Source organism: Vulpes vulpes, chromosome 1 (genome assembly GCF_048418805.1).
Source record: "Vulpes vulpes isolate BD-2025 chromosome 1, VulVul3, whole genome shotgun sequence".
NCBI lineage: Eukaryota > Metazoa > Chordata > Mammalia > Carnivora > Canidae > Vulpes > Vulpes vulpes.
In genome coordinates this window covers 79,919,094-79,942,209 of record NC_132780.1, presented here as the reverse complement: position 1 = coordinate 79,942,209, position 23,116 = coordinate 79,919,094, and the positions used below count along the sequence as shown (strand labels likewise).

The 23,116-nt window shown below is 40.4% G+C and overlaps 1 protein-coding gene across 3 annotated transcripts in view; it reads right to left on the bottom strand.

Annotated features, from left to right (window-relative positions):
• Positions 1-7,630: 7,630 nt before the first annotated feature.
• RMND1 (required for meiotic nuclear division 1 homolog) overlaps positions 7,631-23,116 on the bottom strand; it is a 44,667-nt gene continuing 29,181 nt past the window's right edge. For 2 of the 3 annotated variants that reach the window (XM_025998006.2, XM_025998007.2), the window contains 3 exons: positions 22,539-22,659; positions 8,337-8,453; positions 7,631-7,842 (listed from right to left, as the gene is read on the bottom strand). In XM_025998006.2, the coding sequence (XP_025853791.1) occupies positions 7,810-7,842; positions 8,337-8,453; positions 22,539-22,659 (271 nt within the window). In that variant the 3' untranslated portion in view covers positions 7,631-7,809. Of the gene's footprint in view, positions 7,843-8,336; positions 8,454-20,752; positions 22,293-22,481; positions 22,660-23,116 lie in introns of those variants that run through there. The other variant, XM_072767873.1, reaches the window with a different exon arrangement.

Below are 23,116 nucleotides of genomic sequence, written 5' to 3'. Positions count from 1 at the left end.
GAATTTATTTTTAAAAAATATTTTGTTTATTTATTCATGAGAGACACAGAGAGAGAAAGAGGCAGAGGGAGAAGCAGGCTCCATGCAGGGAGCCTGATGTGGGACTCGATCCCGGGACTCCAGGATCATGCCCTGGGCTGAAGGTGGCCTTAAACCGCTGAGCCACCCGGGCTGCTCTGAAGGACTTTACTTACTGTTAGCTCCAGATGCTGCATATATACCGACCTGGAGACTGTACTCTGTAACTATTCTAGATAGCACATTTCTAGGACCTAAAAGAAGGTATTATAACAAAGATAATCAGGGTTTGAGTATGAAAGAAATGGATACCACTTTCTGCTGTGAGACAGTCATGGAAACTTTGGATCTAGTAAGATTTGTTCTAAGACCAGTTTTTTTCTTTGTGGTATAAAGGAGTAGGATGGGACCCTGATATATTATACATGGATAATGTGAGTAGAGCCAGGATAAATTTTGAAGGCCTCCCTTAACTTTTTTCTTTTAAATCCAGTAGACTTTCCTGAGTAATAGGTTGGGGATACAGTAAATTTTCTTACACCTCTGCTGTTGCAGAATTGACAATAGCTGCTTTGTTCTTAAACTGCTTTCCAGTTTCTCTTACCATCAGGACACCTGACAGTTGCTGTTCAGCCATGAAGCACATGCTTATGTGCATTATATTTACGTGATTGCTCTTGTTGTTTACCTGTGTCTTGTAACTCCCATCCCCACTGTAAATTTTTTACAGGGACTTCTCTTTCCTATATATTGCTGGTACTCAAATGCTTGCAGAATTGAATTTGTAGTTGAAGGACCTAACAAGATAATTTTTCCCACTAGAACTGAATGAAAAAAATGTTTATTGTACAAAGCCTTTGGATACAGGTGGGAGGTGCTGGTGATATATATGTTAATATCTGTCCTTAAGATATTCACAGTCCAGTGGTGGAAAACACAGTCATATACTTTATATACAGTTTGTTCTTTATATACACATATTTAAAGTGTAGTAGTAGTATAAATGAAGTTGGTATTTAAACTGAATCTTGAAGGGTGAGTAGATGTTTGAAAAATAGACTTAGTTTTGTGACCTGTTTGGTTGTGCATTTCCTTCTTTATTTATTTGAGAGAGCGAGAGCAAGCGCGGGGAGGAACAGAGGGTTAGGGACAAGCTGACTCCACGATGAGCTCAGAGCCCGACGATCCCGAGATCATGACCTGAGCTGAAATCGAGTTGGATGCTTAACTGACTAAGCCACCCAGGTGCCCCAAGTGGTTGTGCATTTCTCACCTTTACTCCTTTATTATACATCTACCTTTAATTGTTTTATTGTTGAGTTGCCATATTTTGATAAGTTGCTTTTTTCTCTCTCATGCATGTTCTTTTTAAGTTACTTCTCTAGAAGTGTGCTGTCCAATGCAGTTAGCTACTAGCCATACATGCCTTTGCAAATTAATGTCACACTAGCCACATGTGGATATAGGCTACCTATTGGACAACACAGATACAGAATATTTCAATTGTTGCAGAAAGTTCTTTTGGACTGTGCTGCTCTAGAATCATGTTTTGCTCATCTGCATATTTTCACTTTATTATAATGTATTGAGTTAGGAATAGAATGAGTAAATTTAATAGCTTTCTGACATCATTGGAAGAGACAGTGGTTGGTATTTATGACTAGAGGAGAGAGAGTATAGGATATTTACATTGATGAAGAATATAGGCTTTGCAGTCAAATCTAGGTTGGAATCCTGCTCTGTAACCTTAAGTAGTTTGGCTTTTGGGCATGTTCACTTCTGAGCCTCAGTGTTTTGTTTTTGTTTTTGTTTTTACTCAAATAGGGATAATATTTATCTCTCAGGTTTGTGTGCCTATAAAATAAGAATGTATGTAAGGGGGCTTAGCACAGTACCTCAGTCCATGATAAGGTCATTAAGGTATTTTTGAAGTAATCACTGATTAAAGAAATTTTAAAAATTATACAGTGAAATTTTTTTCTTTTGGTGTATAGTTCTATGAAGTAACATAGATAAATATTTGTGGTAACTACCATCAGTTAGAATACAGATCACTTCTACCACTTTCAAAAAACTTGCCCATGCTGTCTTTTTGTATACTTAACCTCCTCCCACTTGATATCCCCGACAGCCACTGATTTGTTCTCCATCATCATTTTTGTCTCTTAGCATGTTTTATAAATGGAGTTGTGTAATATGTAGCCTTGGCTTCTTTCCTCAGCCAAATTGGGTGAAGGACTCCAAATTGTAACATAAATCTCAGTAGTCACAACTGATTTTTAAGACATTTATTTTAATTTAGAAATCTTTCTTAGAAATCTGCATCTGAATTTTTGTTCATAGAATTGTGTTTGACTTGGGATTTTTATGTTTGAAAGTGAAATCAGTGACGAAATTTACAGGGAAACACTACTTCCCCTGGTAACTGTGTCTGTGTATGATACCCACTTGTTTTTCTTTATGAAAGTGATTGATCACTGGTGGGGGAGATTCCCATTTTTATTATTTATTAAAAGATTTTATTTATTCATGAGAGACACAGCGAGAGAGAGGCAGAGAGATATAAGCAGAGGGAGAAGCAGGCTTCATTCAGGGAGTCTGAATGTGGGACTTGATCCTGGGATTCCAGGATCATGCCCAGGGCTGAAGGCAGTGCTAAACCGCTGAGCCACCCAGGGATCCCCTAGATTCCTATTTTTAGTAGTTTATCCATATTAAAGATCTGCGAGTGGCAGGAGAGTCCTCCTGTGAAAAAGTTGTTTGTCTAAACATTAATTTCTAAAATGTGGTCTGAAGCTAGGATAATCAGCTGGCTGCTTTGCTCAGGTCTTCCCTAGCCTACCACTGAAAGTCTGGCTGCTGCAGGAAACCTCTCAGTGCCAGGAAATCCAGGATCTGAAAGAACCATATAAAATTTGAGGACTCCAGTTTATCAGATTTCATTAGTGAACCACAGGACAAGTATTCAAACTAATCATACTTGCCATCAGAGTGCTTAGAGTCAAAATCTCTAAGGTAACCAGAACCTAAACCACATGAGACTTTTTAGATTAAGATCAATACTCTGAATTTAAAGACGAGTGTTTGGTGGCTTAGATTTGACTGGAATTACTTCATTTTTTTGTTGGTTTGTTGCCCTCTGTATGTAAGTCTTTGTGTGATGAGTTCAAGTAGTAGTCAAGTTACATATTTCTATATTAGCAATATTAAATTCTTGTAAGCAGGTTTTTAAGACTTGTGTATTGAAGCTAGATTAGGGGCAGCCCGGGTGGCTCAGTGGTTTAATGCCGCTTTCAGCACAGGGTGTAATCCTGGAGACCCGAGATCGAGTCTCCCTTCATGGAGCCTGCTTCTCCCTCTGCCTGTGTCTCTGCCCCCCCCCCCCCCCCCCCGTGTCTCTCATGAATAAATAAATAAGTCTTAAAAACAAAAAAAGCTAGATTGAAAGTCAAATTCATACTTAACCAGGATCTCTCCTGTTTTGGGCTTCTTTTCAGTTCTAGTGCTGTCTAAATTGCACATAAATTTTAGGTTCTTTAGTTTAACTGTTGTGTTCACCTTTCCTGATTTTTTCAGAGATTTCTTTGTGGAACATCTGCTATCTTTAAGCAGATTAGTTGTTTACTTGTCCTACAACTTTCATTTAAATGTAAGCTTCATGAAAGTAGGAGCCCTTTTCATGATCTCTGCCAACTATATTTTGGAGCGTAGAGTAGCACATCTTAACTTGAGTATTTGTTGTATTACATGAAAAAAAGGAGGGTCTCTGTGACTAGGTTTTACAGTTGTGTGCTTTCCAGCCTATTCTATCATAACAGTCTAGGACATGTTGAAACATTTTTTTATTTTTAAAATTTTTAAAAGATTTATTTGGAAAGAGCACGCAGGCACGGCACAGGAAAAGGGCAAAGGAGAATATCCAAGTGGACTCCCGCTGAGCATGGAGCCTGACGCCAGGGCTCTATCCCATTACTCATGAGGTTAGAACCTGAGCAGAAACCAAGAGTTGAACATCTAACCGACTGAGCCACCCTGGTGCTCTGAAGCATTTTGTTTTTTAAAGATAACATTTAAATCTATGTTTCAAATTGTGCAGAAGGAGTGAAAAAAATGTGCCCTTTAAAAAATCCTGTTCCCTTAAACCCCTGAGGAAAGGTCCCATAAGGAAAGGGAATTTGGAATAGTGACCTTAAAACTTCTTTTAAAAATGGCAATTCATAATCAGTGGAAAATTGAAAGTTAATAGGCTTGGATTGGAAGTATTTGGAAAAGCTTCCTTTACTCATCTTCATCATCTCACAGCAAGGGCCCCACACATAAAGTTTGTAAAGGCAGGGAGAGGAGAGCATGAGGAGATTGGGGTAGGGAAAGAAAAGGAATTACCTGAGGAGATTCAGTACTTAGTACTTTAAATGGAACAAGAAGGTGCTAATGAATTACTGAAAAATCTCTATCTTTGCTTTCTCAGTATAGGGAGCATGGGAATCTCTTGGAGAGTTTTAAAAAAATATTCCTTAGTTGCAGCCTCAGAAATCCTGATTGCGAAACACAGGAATATAAATCAGGGGCACCTAAATGTTTGCTGGGGAATTGGTCTGAGCACCACACTTTGGAATTAAAAATAGGTGAATATGATGAAGTTTTGTAAAAAAATGTTTCTGAGAGTAGAAGCAGTATATTAATTTTATATGTAAAAATATTCCTGTTTCTGACTGCTGTGATTATCTGAAGGCGGCACCCCAGAATGCCTATTGGCAGCTGCCTGGTACATACAAAATATGTAGAGTTTAAAAGCCTTTTGGGGCATGCACTGAATAGTCAACTTGTTTTATTTCAGAATCCAATAGATTTTATACTCAGATGGTTTGTAATAACAGTAAACTGGTAGCTTCACATGTGTTAATTCCATTAATCCTCACAGCAGCTCTCTGAGGTAGTGGTACTGTTAAAACCATTTTACAGATGAAGAGACTTAGACCCAGAGAGGTTCAGTGATTTGCCCAAGGTGATAGAGCTAGTAGGTGGTGGTGAGGAATGCAAATCTAGGTTGGTCTTAGTCACTCCTCTCATGAGTGATAGAAATTTGATAACACTTTGAGGAGTGCTTCACCAAGGTGAAGATACTTTAGGCTTTCCTCAGTCTTCTGGTAGGATTTCTCATTTTGTTGTTAAAGAAGTTGTGATCATGAAAAATTTTCTTCTGTTACACCTAAAATAATTAAAAAAAAATAAAACAACTGGGGCACCTGGGTACCTTTAGCTCACATCATGATCCCAGGGTGCTGGGTTCAAGCCCTGTATTGGGCTCCCTGCTCAGCAGGGGTCTGCTTCTCCCTCTCCTGTCACTCCCCCCTGCTTGTGTTCTCCTTCTTTCCAATAAATAAAATCAAGTTCTAGGAAAGAGGTTTTTTTTTTTTTTTTTTTTAAGTTGAAGCTTTTTCATAATTTAAGGAGTTGAAAAAGATGCAGTTTCTGATGAATCGTTAAGTATTGGTATTTAAAAATAAAGGTATTTGTCATTAATGTATGTAGTGGAATGTAATACCATAATGAGTGTCTGCCATGATTGCTTTAATAAACGTAAGTAAACAATTCATACTTAACTGTTCCTTTTTTCTTCTTGAAAAACTGTTAATTCCTCCCACAAAATGTTTACCTAATAAATTTTTGCTTGAAGGTCTTACTGATTATCCTTTTGTTTATTGTGGCATATTTGTATATAAGTTGAAATGTTAGGTTTTGCAATGACCATAAGACACCAAATGTTCATATTTTGTTGTTAAAATTGTTATAATTAACACACAGTTGACACAGCAAATGTACATATGATACTTAGAGTAAAACTTTATTAGAAATGCCCCTCTTAATACGTGGGGGCTTATATGGTTCCTATGAAATTAGAAAGCTTTGTTGACCAGTTATTTCAAATTGTCTTCCTGTTGGCTTCCCCAAAATTTTTAGATATAGGTTAAATACACTTACAGGTTTTTAAATATAGTGGACCAAACTAACATTGAAGACTGGGTGAGAAGGGAAGATGTGAAAGGGGAGAACAGGCTTCAGGCTTCATACATTGGCTGCAGGTGTGTATACAGGCAGAACAGCTTTATATAAAAGTGCTTCTGTGGAACTTAAAGATCTAGAATGCATTACTTGACTCTGCATGCCCACATGTTCCTAGGGAAGTCTTAGGATATAGGATATAGGTGTTTTAGCAGACTGCTAATCAAACTCTGGCACTGTGCTAAAAATGAAAATGGTACTAAGATGTTTACCTTTGCACTATTAGAGCAAATAAGTATGTAAATCTGGTAAGGGTATAGGTATATGTATATTTTCTTTGTGAAATAGTGTGTAGCAGTTAAGTTGCAAAATAAGTATCAAGTTAGAACAGTAATACTGTTTTCATGGATATAAACCTTGAACAACAGGTTTTATTGAGTTTCACAGTTCCATTTATATGCAGGTGGATTTTTTTTTTCCATAAACACAGTACATACAGTATGTAAATGCATTTCTCAACCTTTCTCCAACTTGCCTTATTGTAAGAATACAGTAAAAATACAAGAAATGTGTTAATTGACTTATTAGTAAGGCTTCCGGTTGACAGGCTTGGTAGTTAAGTTTTGGTGGAGTAAAGTTAGAGATTTTCAACTGTGGGGGGTGAGTATGTCTAGCCCCTGCCCCCCCCCCCCATTCAAGGGTCAACTATAATGCATGAAAAAAAAATAGAATTTTTAATGGTGAGGCAAGTGGAGGTTATGCATAAAAATGAAGATAAGGAATCTGCTTTTTAAAGACTTATTTTAGAGATGTTAAGAGCATAGGGGGAAGAGGGAGAGTCTTAAGCCCAAGATGGGGCTGGATCTCATGACCCTGAGATCATATCTGAGCCAAGACCAAGAGTTAGGAGCTTAACCAACTGTGCCACACATGTGCCCCAAAAGGACTTTGCTTTTTAAAAATGTTCATCAATTCAAGATGGTAAGCACATAAATGTCAAGTTCTTTGTTCTTGGCATTTTTTCATTTCCCGAAAGTATGTGTGAAACAAAAAAAAATGTGTGGGAAGAATATTTTGACTAGGTTGGTAGTAAAAGCATGGATAGTCCTGATTAATAAAGGGAGAAGTGCCAGTGAGCAGCCATACTGAAATTATGCCATCCAAAGTACGTATATAAAATTCACTCTAGTCATCACAAACCTGTCCTGTATTTATTTCAACAGTCCAGAGTTTCCTATTTGGCTTTCCTAGGCTGGGATTGATATTTCTTGGAGACAGGTGAGAGGTAGTGCCCAAAATCTAAGCCTTTTGGCTTTAATAAGTATCTGCCTGCATATCCTAGGTGCTAAGCTTTCTATAGTTCTTTAAAATATCTTCCTTTAGGGATCCCTGGGTGGCGCAGCGGTTTGGCGCCTGCCTTTGGCCCAGGGCGCGATCCTGGAGACCCGGGATCGAATCCCACGTCGGGCTCCCGGTGCCTGAAGCCTGCTTCTCCCACTGCCTGTGTCTCTGCCTGTTTCTCTCTCTGCATGACTATCATAAATAAAAAAAATAAAAAAATAAAATATCTTCCTTTAAAATTCTCAGTGTTAAAGACCCAAACACCAGATATTTCATAATTTTTATTCAAGCAGCAATACATTTAGGAGCTGAAAAAGATCATCACAACTTCTTGATTTAAAAAAATTAAATACCTATTAAGAGATTTCCCCAACAGTGAGCATTTATTTTTGATTGTAGAACTTGAATATCTCTTGTACTGTTAACTCTTCTCTGATTATCACTTGATCAGAAAAATACTCGTCCCAGCTCAAACATTACCTTAGGGTGGTAAAAAGTGAGATTTATTAAATTTCATAGCAAGCCACTGGTAAAAACTAAAAATGACTTTTCCAAAATTGTGATTAATGAAAAATGCTCCTAAAGTCTTTCCCATACGGCAAGCTGCAGATCTGAGGCAAAGATACTTGCTGCTGGGTCGTACATGAAAAATATGCAGCCAGAACTTTCTCTAAATGCTGTCTTTAAAAATGGAACTTCTCCAAAAATCACACTTCATGCATTTGCAATATTACCATAGTCACTTGAAACTTAACCTCACTTCCAAATATACTTAGTAATCAGAACAAAGCCATGCTCTTTTCCACTGTCATTTTCTATGTCAAAAAACATTTTTTTTTTTTTTTTTAGATTTTTAATGTTTAAGTCATCTCTACACCCAATTTGAGGCTTGAACTCAGAACCCTGAGATCAAGAGTTGCACACTCCACTGAGCCAGCCAGGTGCTCTTACTTTGATTTTAAAAAGCTATTTACCTCGATGGTGATGAGGATGACAATCATCCACTCCAGGCGGAGCGCCCTCTTCTCAGTCAGGTGATTCCGCATTAGATCTGTCAGCTCCATACAGTGCTGAAGTTTTTCATTCATGACCTGCATTAGAAAAACCTTAGGAAATATCTTGTATTTACACTTAAACAAGTTTAAGAAATAAGTTAACGGCACACTTCAAAATTTGAAAGGTCTAAAGTAGGTACACGGTGAGAATTTATCCTTCAATTCTTGCTCTTCGTTACCGTGGCCACTTGCCAGCAGTACCTGCCTCTTGTGAGTCCACCTAGAGACATTTTGTAATGTACAGATTGAACTGCAAGAAGTACTTTGCCTACTGATGCTCTTACATTAAGATTTTGATAGAAGATATAAAAAAGTTTTTGAGTCCGTGTTTTTGGTACCTGCCTCTGGGAGTGTAGTAGTTAAGAAGGGCAAACTTGAAACATGTGCTGTGGCCAAAACATGCCCTACAGATGACAAAAACAATGATTACCTTCTACAGTTCAAGTTCTGTGCAAACCCCCAGGGTTCTGTACCACTTGACCTGCTGCACATGTGCCACTAGTTGGTACTGCTCTCAGTGCTAGACTACAGAGCTTCTGAGTTCTGATGCCTCCACCAAATGTTGGTGGGGGTGGGGTCACAGAAAACAGTCTGGGATTTTTTAAAAGATTTTAAGTAACCTCTACACCCAATGTGGGGCTCGAACTCATGACCCCAAGATCAAGAGTCGCATCTTTACAGAACAAGCCAGCCAGGTGCCCCCAGAAAACAGAATCTTTGAATTTAAGACTTGGATGTGACCACCGGTAGTTCTACCTCCTTGATCCCTGTATCTCATTTTCTTTTGGAACTTGGAAAGTCTGGAAACCTTTTTTTTTTTTTTTTAAGTTTGACTTCCCCTGATTACTTTTTTTTTTTTTTCTCTTTTTTCTCTGGAATTCTTTTTTTTTTTTTTAATTTTTATTTATTTATGATAGTCACAGAGAGAGAGAGAGAGGCAGACACACAGGCAGAGGGAGAAGCAGGCTCCATGCACCGGGAGCCCGACGTGGGATTCGATCCCGGGTCTCCAGGATCGCGCCCTGGGCCAAAGGCAGGTGCCAAACCGCTGCACCACCCAGGGATCCCGACTTCCCCTGATTACTTACGGGGCACGCCGAGGGTATGGGTTTGGTCTGGAAATCTCAGACAATCCTCACAGATGCATGTTGGGGATTGATGGAAATGCGTTCGTGTGCCATATGTACTTGTAATTATTGTACAGATCATTAAATCGCCTCAATGAGAACATAGGGAACCAAAATCATAAGCATATATTCGCCATGTTCCCAGCCTTTATGGCCACCCTGTAGTTTCTACTCTGTAAATGCTTAGAACACTGCCTCCTCCTTTCCTCTTTCCCTTGCTTCTCTATTGGCTGCTCCATCTTGGTCTATAAACACACTCATCCTCAGGCTTGCTTCTGTCTTCAAGGTGCTGTCCCAACCCTCTTCCACTTTTATCTCTGAGTAGACAGACACATTCTTCCTTCTACTTCCTCATCACCCTGTCACTCCGTTTATTCTTTAGCCCTTGGAAGTTGCATATTACAACTCCTCTGAAACTTCCAAAAGTCTGCAGATTTAGTTAAGTCTAACAACTTTTCCTGGTTCTAAATCTCAATCAACTCAAGCATTTGACAACATCTTGAAACGCACACTTCCTTTGGCTTTTTCTCCCCTAAGAACTAGGTTCTACCTCTGACCATCCTCTTTTCCTGGAGTTTCTCTATCTCTTGCCTTTAGATGACATTCCCCAAAGTCCTGATCTTGTCCTTCTGGCTCTATGCTCTGCTTGCACAATCTCACCCACTTTGGCTTGTGTAGATGTTCCCTAAACTTCAGTCACTTTGCATCCCACCATCACTATTTCTGTGATGTATATGTGCCACCTGTACTATTATGTAATTTCCAAAAGACTTTGCTTAATATGTTTATTTTGAAAGTAAACTGTCATTACCATCAATGGACAACAGTGTGATGTGAAACTGTTGCCTATAGGAAGCGGAGCAGGACGCCTGGGCAAGTGGGGGAGCAGCATACACCAGAGGGCCCATCAGGACCCTAAAAGCAAACTAAGTGCTTCTCCTGACAGTAAAGAGAACTATGACTTGCTTCAATGTTACTCAGAGTCCATGTGTTACCTATATTCATCTCTCTCTTTTTTTTAAGATTTTATTTATTCATGAGAGACACAAAGAGAGACAGAGAGAGGCAAAAACACAGGCAGAGCGAGAAGCAGGCTCCACGCAGAGGCTGACATGGGACCCGATCCCGGGTCTCCAGAATCACGCGCCAGGCTGAAGGCAGCGCCACACCGCTGGGCCACTCAGGCTGCCCCTAAATTCATCTCTTGAACAAGTATATGTATCCCACATTTTGGGAAAGACTTAAACTACTATTTCTTTTCTACTTCCAAATAGAACTATTTAATCCTGGTTTCTTCTCTGGATTTCTAACTGCCTATGAAATATCTTATAGGTTTCCTGACCACATCTCAAATTTAATGTTTCTCAAGCTAAAACTGACAACCTGGCCAAGTCTATCCCTTGTCTTGGCTTCCCCTTTTATCTGGTTATGCTGTCTTCCCAGTCACGTGGGGTGGAGACCTTTGATCTCTAATTCCCACTCCCTACAATTATGCACCATTGTGGACAGTCCTGGATCTATCCCTTTCTTAGCATTCCTTAATACTATGTAGTAGGTTTTTATGAAATAGTCATTATTTAGGAATGGATCCATTGCCCCATCTCCCTGGGCATCAGAGTTCTCATTCTAAATAGCTGGATCATGTCACTCCTCTGTTTCATGGCTTTAAACATTTTACCGTATATTGCCTTCTCGAAATCAAAGAATCCCAGATCATTTGGTCCTGTGCATGGCATCCTATGCTTCCCAATGTGCTCTTTCTGTGGTGCTCCTAGAACACTTTCTTTGTTTTAGTGCTTCCTTCATTTTGCCTCAGCTATCTGCCCAGCACCCTGCCCTGCTGATCCCCGCCCTCTGGGGGAGTTACTCTTCCACAATTTTCAACCACCTGAGGCGGCCAGTCATGATCCCAACAACCCCCAAAAGCTCCGGAGTGGAAGGGGTGCATATAAGACCCAGGCTTAGTCGACCATAATGGCCACTTCCCTCATCATATGGTTGGTCAAAGCTTGGACACATGGCCCAATCCTTTGATGTTGCCAGGTAGAGTGAAATATAAACTCGGGACATTCCCTCTTCCCACTCCCATTTCTCCCCATTCTCACAGAGAAGGCCACTGAGAGGCAAGAAGGAGGCCAACTTGGCACAGAAGGTGCTGAGGAAAGAGTCTTGATTGACTTATTTGGGTCTGCTACAGACACTATTCTCCTGCTCTAACCTTGTTCTCAGCCGTACGTGGCGATAGGTAAGCTCATTCAAAATTTTCTCTGGTGTGCAAGCAAGAGAGTCTCCATTAGTGTATGCTTCCGACTTCATTTAGCTAGAGTCCTGCATGTTACATGCACACACAAGGGAACACGAGAAAATGGATGGTATCACAGAGGTGGTAAATGTGAAGTAGGCTCTAAATAGGCAGGTGCTAGGAAGAAAGGGTAGAGAGCCACGGGAAGGGGAGAGCATCGCAGGAAAGAGCACAGAGGCAAAGCATGCTAGATAGTTGGACGAAGTGCTTGAAAATGAGGTTAAAAAGGTAAGTTAGTGCCAAATTGTGAGAGGAAATGGAGACTGTACATGGTAGGCACAGTAACGGTCCCCCCAAGGGCATTCACACCCTACTTGCTGGGACCTGTGAATATGACATGGCAAAGGAGAGTTATGACTGCATATGGAATTAACGCTCCAAATCAGCTGGCCTTAAGATAGGGAGATAAAACTAGATTATCGGGGGAGGGGTGTCCAGTGGAATCACAGGGGTCCTTACAAGTGGAACTGGCAAGTGGAACACTTAAAGTGATGCCCCGTGAGGAGTCATCAACTCACTTCTGTAACATGAAAGAGGCTGCAAGCTGAGGAATGTGGGCAGCCTGTAGGAGCTGCAAAAGACAAGGAAAGCCTTTTCCTATGCAGAGCCTCCAGAAAGGAACACAGCCCTGCCAACACTTTGATTTGACTCAGTGACTCTCATGTCAGACCTCTGACATACAGAGATGTAATACAATACATTCGTGTTAAGCCAGTTTCAGGTAATTTGTTACAGCAGCAAGAGAAACCTACTCCATTCTGTAGGTAATGTGAAGTCCTCTGTGCGGTCTTCAAATATTGGTTGTGTTGACTATACTGGGCTGGGTGAGGAGATGGAATGGTGCTAGCTCAAGGGGCCAGTGGAGAGGTGGGGGTGGGGTGGGTGAGCAGGAAGGGAGTCAAGAATGTCTGAGACTGGGTGGGGGGGTGGTGGAGAGGAGGGTGAGAGGCAGCAGGAATGTCACAGGGGGACCTGAAGGCAGGGGTCAATGCAGTGTCCCCCCCCCCCCCCCCCCAGTTTTTACTAGCCTATCCTACAGCCTTTGATAAGTATCTGGCAATGAACGAATGACACTGAGGAGAAAATGAAAGGAAGGCATGACAGGATGTGGAGGGTGAAGCAGAAAGAGGAAACCACTGTGCATGTCAGTTTTCTGGTTGACTGACAGGTGGATGAGGCTAGTGGTCCTGCCACAAGCTGAAATGGAGAATAGAGAAGATTCAGTGTTTTCTGGGAGAATACCATGGGTTTCATTTTGAAATCTTAATCACTGATTAATTCTACAAGTATTTGCTGAGCATGTGCTCTATGTGAGGTCTTGCCAAGAACTGGGAATATAACAGGGAAAAAAATAACCCTGGTCTCCAGTCTCAGGGAGCCTACATTCCAGTGTGCAGTGATACAGAGAACTGATTCTCAAAGGGATGCTATAGGGTAGGTCAGTGTGGAAGCATGAGAGATTTAGTAGGCAATAGGAAACACCTGGAAGGCCAGCAGAAAACTGAGGTTACAGATACTTGTTTGAAAATCATCAGGACAAAACAGCAGTGGAAGGAAACGAACAGGAGCACTGCTGGAGCAGGCCGCACGAGGAGAGCGCCCAGGACAGAATGTTGGGGAACATCAATAGAGAAGGTGCGGTGAGGGACCCACTGCCACCTGGCTTTTCTGTCCCTACTGCACTTCTGGAACTTCTCTCTGATCTTTTCCAGGGCTTAGTTACTGAATGAAATGTCTTGACCCCCATCCACAGCTTCGTGGACTGCTTTCAGCACATCTCATGCCTCCTAATACTCTTATTTTCTTCAAGAGTCTTTCCTCTAGGAAAAAAAAAAAAAAACAACCCAAACAAACAAATGGAACAAGGAACAACTTTCTCCTGGCATTACCACTAACTCTTTGTTCTGTGCATTTTATTAGACAGCAAAGCTTGCTAAAGGGCACCACCAGCTCTTAATTTTCTTTTGTATCAAGTAAAGCGCCAGCGTTGTATTCAGCATGCTAAGGAAGGCTAATTTCTTTTAACTCCTTCTAAATAATCTTCACATAACGCAGCGAGTCCTAACTGCCTTTGGTGTGCTAAGAAAATACTCTGAGAAATGTAGTTTGGGAACTTTTAAGCATGCTTGCTAACTCGTGGAAGATTTCACACCGAAGAGATAGCTCAGAGTGGGTCTCGGGAATGAACAATTAGCTGTAATGACTGAATTAAGCCACAAAGGTGACAATGGTAATGATTATAGGGCACCTCTGCAACAGGGGAGACAGTCAGTGGAATGTGAGGGGAGTGCCATAAAAATTGGCAGTTACCAAAGGAATTTTGATGAGCCTTAAGTTTTAGCTGCTATATAATGAGTTTTCAGAAACGGAATCTCCAAATCCATTACATAAAAATGAAATGTAGTTCAAACCCACGTGGCCATCATGCTCAACAGCCATTTACGGGCTAGAGATCCCAATCCACATACCTTGCCCTCTGGGCCCATGAGCCAAATAATCCCTCTGTCTCTAGCATGCTCATTATGTTTAGATATTTCGGGGGAAAGTAGCTTCTATCCCTTTTGCTGCTGTGTTTTAAGGAGAGGGGGAATCCCACGAGTGTAGCTCCAATTTCATATTAAGTCCCTTTCCCCCCTAATACATTGCTACTTCTACTTTTAGCAATCTTGCCCCAGTTCCTAACATAGAATCCAATAAAGATGTGGTAGAAATATGTAATTTATAAAGATAATTAAAATGAATTTTGACTTTTGGCTCCAAAATAAAAAATAAAGTGGATTTTCAGGGACTGTTGGTATTATGGAATTAATGTTTGTGTCCCCCTTAAATTCTTATGGTGAAAACTCTAATCCCAACGGTGATGGTTTTTGGAGAGGGGGCCTTCAGGAGGTGAGGGTGGGGTCCCTATGATGGAATTAGTGTCCTTTAGGAAGAGGAGGCGACATCAGACAGCCACGTGAGGACACTGCGAGAAGGTGGCGGTCTATAAACCAGAAGAAGGCCCTCACCAGGAACTCGGTCTGCACATGTAATCAGAACACTAAGATGCGATGTGTGAAGTGCTGCAGCTGAAGGATGCAGACCAAGTACTCCAGAAACACAGACCAGATGGGACAACTTTCCTAGAACATGACACTTGGGCTCATTCAGGCAAAATGCAACCAGGGATGGTCCTGGCCCAAAGGTATCAAATGAATCAAATCGCATCAACTTGGAAGAACATAAGCTACAGATAGGTCTATGATGGTGCCGAATTTAAAAAGACTCTTATTTTTATTCTGATTAACTGCAATGTATGCATTCTCCTTATGTACTCAGTTAAGGACTGAGAGGCAAATAGTACTGTAGTTTATATATAGTTCATATGAGATTAAAAAAAAAAACTGCTACAGAACTGACTTGTTCCAGGATTTTTCCAATTTTGGGACTGACTGGACCCTACCCTACTTGCTCTCTGGGCTGCATAGTCAACTTTCCAATAGTGTCTCCATTGGAGGTGCCCTCTTTGGTCTAGCATCAGTGATGATGCGGTGGCACTTTCTCCAAGTTTCCCCTTTCTTCTTACCATTTTGATTCTGGTCCCACTAGTTGATTATTTCATTGCACTTCTGGTTTCATTATTAATCCTGCTTTGACATTTCTCACCTTTAAAACTGGCTTTCCTGTTGAACGTAGCATTCACGCTGAGCAAGTTCTTGAAAGACATCCTTATTCTTTATACTTCTCCTCTGAACCATTGACTCAAATCACCTTTATAACTGGTGACCATGATCTTGTCCACAAGGACATGTGAGGGACACCTTGGGCATCAATATTACAGAACCATGGTTTGAGGGAAGACAGGATGGGCTGGGGGAGCAAGCCTGAGCTCAAACTTCCAAGCAGCTGGCTATCTTGGTTATTGCTCAGCCACTTTCATTAACTCAATTAAGCACAGCAGGCTGGTTATCAGAAGAGGTAGAGAAGGTTCATATCTGCTTGGTGTAAATGACTTAACACCTCATCACAATGATCACGATTCCACAAATCTCCATTCCCATCCAAGAACATTAATACTGAGTGTTCTTAAATTCATCCCCAGTGGGACGCCTGGGTGGCTCAGCGGTAGGGCTCCTGCCTTTGGCTCAGGTCGTGATCCTGGGATCAGGGATCAAGTCTCACATTGGGCTCCCTGTGAGGAGCCTGCTTCTCCCTCTGCCTACGTCTCTGCCTCTCTCTCTCTGTGTCACTCATGAATAAATAAATAAATCTTTAAAAAAATATAATAAAAATGAAGTTAAAAAAAATTCATCCCCAGTGTATTTATCTCATCAATACTGATGATTGGGAACCCTGGGTGGCGCAGCGGTTTGGCGCCTGCCTTTGGCCCAGGGTGCAATCCTGGGGACCCGGGATCGAATCCCACGTCGGGCTCCCGGTGCATGGAGCCTGCTTCTCCCTCTGCCTGTGTCTCTGCCCCTCTCTCTCTCTCTTTCTGTGTGACTATCATAAATAAATAAATAAATAAATTTTAAAAAAAAATACTGATGATTTTGTTTAGTATTGTTTTTAAAAAATTCTCACAAAAGACTTTATTTTAAAATTAATTTTACTGAGGCATAACTTACATACAATAAAATGAAGCCATTCTAAGTACACAAGGTTTCCTTGTGTGCTCCTTTGGAAACTACAGCCCCATTTCACCCACCCCCGCCCCAGCTCCAGGGAATCATTGATCTACTTTCTGTACCTATAGATTCAATTTGCCTTTCTAGATCCCATAAATAAAATTGCACATATGTTTCTGTGTCTAGATTTTTTCATTTGGCATAATCATTCTGATATTCACCCATGTTGTGGCATGGATCAATAATTAACTTATTGTTGCTGAGTGGTATTCCACTGTATGGATATACCACATTTTGTTTTTCTACTCACTTACTGATGGGCACTTGACTGCTTCCAGTTTTGGGCTATTATGAATACAGCTGCTGTGAACATTTGTATATGAAAGAGTGGGAGGACATGTGTTTTCACTTCTCCTGGGTAAAATACTTAGGAGTGGAATGGCTGAGTCTTATAGTAACACAATGGTTAATTTTACAAGAAACTGCCAACCTGTTGTACCACTTTACATTCCCACAAGTAATGAAAGTTCCAATTGCTCTATATCCTTATTAACACTTGGCATTAGGCTTTTAAATTTTAGCCATTCTAGTGGGTGTGTAGTGATATCACATTGTAGTTTTAATTGCACTTCCTTGGTGCACAATGACACTGAACATCTTCTCATGTTCATTTGGCCATCTGCACGACTTTCTTTCGTGAGGTGTCCATTCAAATCTTTTGCCCATTTAAAAAATTGAGCTGCTCTTTAAATATTGAGTAGAAAGAGTTCTTTGTATATGCTGGATAAGTCCTTTGTCAGGTATATATACTGAGAAAGTTTCCTCCCAGACTGTGGCTTGCCTTTTCACATTCTTAGCAGTCTCTCAAAGAGCAGTAGTTTTTAATTTTGAAAAAGTTCAGCTTATCAAGTTTTTTCCCCCCAGGTTCATGCCTTTTAAATTTTTTTTTAATTGGTTTTAAGAAATCTTTGCTTGGCTGAAGGTCATAAGGCTTTTTTTTCTATATTTTCTTCCTGAAGTTTTATAATTTTAGCTATTACATTAGGTCTCTGATCTGTTTTAAAATGGTGTGAAGGATAGAGTTCAGCTATCCAATTGTTCCAGCACCATTTACTGAAAATATTATTCCTTTGTTATTGAACTGATTTATATTTGTCAAAAATCAATTGCTTTTATGTGTATTTCTCAACTCTCTTCCATTCCATTAATTTATATATTTGTTCTTATGCTATATTCAAATATCTTGATTACTGTAGCTTGATTTACTGCGAGTCTTAAAATCAGATAATAAAAGTCCTACAACTTTGTCCTTTCTTCGACATTGCTGTGGCTAGTTTAAGCCTCCTTGCATTTACATTTTAAAATCAGCTTGTTACTTCTAAAATAAAAAAAACCTTTGCTGAGGATTTTATTGAGATTGAGTTGAATCTATAGGTCAACTTCCAGAAGTTAGATCTTTATAATGTTGAGTCTTCTATTCTATAAACATGATACATGTCTTCATTCATTTGGTTTCTCAGCTATGTTTTATAGTTTTCAGGGTACAGATCTTATTTTTAAAAATCTTTCCTAAGGAATATGAGGTTTTGATGCTATTGTAAATGATATTTCAAATTTTTCATTTTCCAATTGTTCATTGGTGTTATAAAGAAAAAGAATTATCTTTTATACAGTGACCCTGAATTTTGTAACCGTGATAAATTCACTAATTAGTTCTAGTTGCTTTGTGTAGATTCTTTTTTTTTTTTTTTTTGGTGTAGATTTTTTAGGATATTCTACGTATAAAATCCTATCATCTGTGAATAAATTCAGTTTTACTTCTTCTCAAAGATGTTAAATGTTGGGGCTATAAATATAACCACCCACAGGGATTAGTGCCTTTAATAGCTGGAACTGCATGGACTTTCTCTACCCAGAGACAGGTTAGCATCTGATTCTCCCAACTGCTGATGTGTGACAGTGGTTACATGTCAATACCGTCATGGAGGGACACAACCTCAAATTGGCCTGATACTTGAAAACAAGAGTACTCAGCATACAATAAGTAGAGGGGGAGCCTACACAGCTCTTTTGCTGTCACTGATGTTTTTTCTTATGTTTGCACTTGAATTAGTTGACCATTTGGTTGTCAAGGTATTCGTCACTCAAGGTGTCCTCAGTTGTAGACTTGATGCCAATAATTCCATCTAGTATTGTGAGGATAGACAAAGATGGTCACCTTCCAGGTGGAAGATGAGATAATTTCTTTGGCATCAACCTTCTTGCACAAGCCAAGTGGCCATGGCAGTTGGCTTACTGATGATTCAGAACATGAGACCAGTGATGCTTGCTGGCAGTACCTTTGGTGGTGTGAAGGAAGGAATCACTAAAGTAACCGCACTATGAGGATGATGTGGGTCACAGTGCCTCCCAAGTAGGCTTCTAAACTTTTCTCCACCTTTTTCAAAATCTGAAGTCTGTGTTAGGCAGACTTCTAGGATGCCACCCAAAGTCCCGGTTTCTGGGCACTCACACCCTTGTGCAATTCCCTCCCCTGGGCTGTGTGCTGGGCCTAGTGACTTGTCTCTAACAAAAAGAATACAGCAAAAGTGATAGGCTGTAATTGCTGTGATTAGTTTACAAAATATTGTTTTAAAGTCTGTCTTGGCAGTGCTCTGACCCCTTCTCACTGGCTCACCCTGATGAAACAAGCAGCCATGTTGGGAGATGCTTGCTCTCTGGAGAAGACTATGTGGCAGGGACCTGAGGGAGGCCTCTGGCCAAGAGTTCATAAGGAACTGACACTTCAGCCCAACACCCTGAGAGGAACTGAATCTTGTCAACGACAAACACATGCATGAACTAGGAAGTTAACCTTCTCAGCCAATCCCTGAGATTACTGCAGCCTTAGGAGAGAGCCAGAGGCACTGGCTGAGCTGGACTTGGGTTCCTGACCCAAAGAACTGTAAAATAGTAAGTGCTGTCTTAAGCCACTTGATTTTGAATAATTTGTTCTATAGTAATAGCTAACTAATACAACCACAAGATATCCTTCAACTCTGGAAAGCTTTCAGCATCCCTTTGATAGCCCCTGTCTTCAGCCTATCTACATAGTCCACACCATGGGAAGTCCAATGCTTTTCATGTCTGACCAGACATCTGTATGGTCAAATCCTGTTTAGCTAGATGTAGTATCTAAAACCATATTGGAATCCACTGAAGTTTGAATCTCATAGTATCACTGATCAATCTTTTTGGGTCAACTAAAAGCAACATAGTTTGGGATGGGCCTCTTTCCCCAACCACTGGCAATGACCTCCACTCTCCTGTGCTGGAAGATGCTTGTATAGGAAGGGTTGGTAACAAGGTCAGTGACAACTAAGGTAAGTTCAATGTTATTCCAGGGCAAATGTCTGCCTGGAGAAAAAATATGTAGATACCAGAGCTGCCATTTTAATGAGCCATGATGGGCTGCTGAAATCGTAAGTCATTTTTCAGATTTTATTTATTTGAGAGTGAGTGTGCATGCGCACAAGCTGGGAGAGGGAGAGAATGTGATGCAGGGTTCAATTCCACAACCCTGAGACCATGACTTCAGCTGAAATCAAGAGCCGAATGCTCAGCCAACTGAGCCACCCAGGCACTCCGTAAGTCACTTATTTTTGATGGGGCGTAGGATGAATGTGGGTTAAGTGGTAGGAAATAAGATTGAGGAAGAGTAGAGAATATGAAGGTCCTTGTATATGAAGCAAAAACAAACATAACACCTGAGGCACTGAGAGAAAACTAGAGGTACTGACAGAGGGATTGAAAAAAGGCAATCAGGAGATACTAACATCAAGATAAGTCAGATTCTGAAATGATCTGACAAGCATTTTAAAGTGGTTATCGATAAGCAATTACGAACATGCTTGAAACAAGTGAAAAAAAAAAAACAATTTCAGCAAAGACATAGACAGCATAAGAATCAAAGGAAAATTTTAGAACTGAAAGATACAATAAGTAAAATTTAAAAACCCAGTGATGGGTTTAGCATCCGAATGAGGGTGATGAAGAAAAGAATGGGTGAACTTGAAGACAGAATGATGGAAATGACCCCATTCAAACAACAGAGAGAAAACAAGTGAACAGAACCTCACATATGCATGGGAGTGTAAGAAAGGACCTGATGTTATCCCATTAGAAACCAAGCAGCCCAGCACTAAGTGCCATAGCAATTTTTGGGTGCTGGAAGAGAACTGCCAGCCCAGAATCCTAGAGCTTGTAATAATATTATTTGGGAAGGAAGGGGAAATCAATACAGTCTGAGATGAAGAAAAATTAGAATGTTTCTTTTTTTTAATTTTAAAGATTTTACTTATTTATTCATGAGACACGGGGGGGGGGGGGGGGGCAGAGACACAGGCAGAGGGAGAAGCAGGCTCCATGCAGGGAGCCTGACGTGGGACTTGATCCTGGGTCCCCAGTATCACACCCTGGGCTGAAGGTGGCGCTAAACCGCTAACCACCCAGGCTGCTCTAGAATCTATTTCTACAGACTTGAACTCATGGAACATCACAAAGGAAAAAAGAATGACAGAAAGAATAAAAATACAGGTAAACACAATGGAATCTCCTTTTCCTCTTGAGTTTCCTAAATTGTATTTGATGGCTGAAACAGAAATTGTAACTGTGACGGAGTTTTCAATGTCTGCAGAAAAATAGTTCAGACAACTGGTAGAGGGTAAAGGGATGTGAAGGGTAGGAGATTTCTGTACTTAACTTAATCTGGCAAAATGTCAAAACTAGTGGACTATGATAAACAACATATATATAATATAACATCTAAGGCAACCATTAAATGCCTAAGAGATATACTAAAAACAGATAAATCAAAATAGGGTTCCAAAAAATGTTTAAGTAATGCACAGGAGGGCAGGGTTTGACACATACAACAACTTAGATGAATGGCAAGGACATTATGCTCAGTGAAAAAGTCAGTTTCAAACAAAAGTCACACATTGTATGATTAATTGATGTAACATTTTCAAAATGACAAAATTATGGAGATGGGGAAGATTACTTGTCAGGGGCTGGGGATGGTGGGGGAGGGGAGGAGGTGTGACAAGAAAGGGGCAGCACAACGAGATCTTTGTAGTGACAGAACAGCTCTGCATCTCGACCGCGTGGTTATGTGGACCGTAATGTAATAAACATAGAACATAGAACTATGTGCAATGGTCATTCAACATCCATTTTGTTTCCAACCCTCCTTCCCCATCTCCATCATGTGGTTTATCTCCATCACGATCACCTCCATCCACTTCCATCATTCTCTTGATACCTATGTCACTCTTCTCAATTTTACTTCCATGCATCTAAATGCTTGCGTGATGGTTCTCATTGGATGGTTTCTTGCCACTTACTCTCACCATATCTTCGGTTTTGCTTTTACACTCCCCTTGACCCCACCTGTTTGTTTTGTCATCTTCCTATCTGTCACTCACAGGCAAACGTCAGTCATCTTTGACTCTTCCCTGTGTCTGTCCTCCCGTTAACCAGCCACTGGATTTGTCTCAGAGAATTCTTTCTTGAATTCATTTCTATTCTCACTGCCACCAACACAGTTCCAGGACCCTTGAACTCTTGAGACTTGATCAGAGCTTGCTAATGGAAGAGTAGGCCTCAAAACTCTCACTACCTTTATCTAGTCTGCAGAGCAAGTATCAGAACATGATCTGATACAATAAAGAAACATGTTGGAAACTGTATTTAGTAGATGGGCAAGGGGGAAATCCAGAGATATGAATAAAAGTCAAAGTATTTCTCCAAAACTAGTTAAACACATTAACTTCATTTAAAATTTCTCTTCAGGGGATCCCTGGGTGGCGCAACGGTTTGGCGCCTGCCTTTGGCCCAGGGCGCGATCCTGGAGACCCGGGATCGAATCCCACATAGGGCTCCTGGTGCATGGAGCCTGCTTCTCCCTCTGCCTGTGTCTCTGCCTCTCTCTCTCTCTCTGTGACTATCGTAAATAAATAAAAAGTTAAAAAAAAAAATTTCTCTTCACATAGTCACACAAATTAGAAGAGAGTTGTCTTTCTCAGTAAAAGTGCAAAATACATACCTTAACTCTACGAGTGATGCTAAGGAACTGACAGGTTTTATCATAAAGCTGTTCCAGGTTTTCTCTGTCCCAGTAGAAATCGGGAGTGATCAAGAAGTCTGAACTCAAGTTTATACGGTGTCTTAAAAAAAAAAACAAAATGATAACTTTTTAATTCTGAATTATAAATCAGTCCTTATCTTCTTTTTACAAAGTACTTTATGAAAACATCTACTAGGGATCCCTGGGTGGCGCAGCGGTTTGGCGCCTGCCTTTGGCCCAGGGCGCGATCCTGGAGTCCTGGGATCAAGTCCCACGTCAGGCTCCCGGTGCATGGAGCCTGCTTCTCCCTCTGCCTGTGTCTCTGCCTCTCTCTCTGTCTCTGTGACTATCATAAATAAATAAAAATTAAAAAAAATAAAACATCTAATACTGACCTTTCTGAGAAATATGTAAATACAAAAATTTACATAAGCATTTTGAAATTTGCAACCAAATTAACTCAATCCTTAACGTTAATGTTATTTATGTTGTTAGAAAAATAAAACCTCTCATTTTGCTTTTAATATCTGAGCTTTTTTGTTTTCTTTAAAAAATTT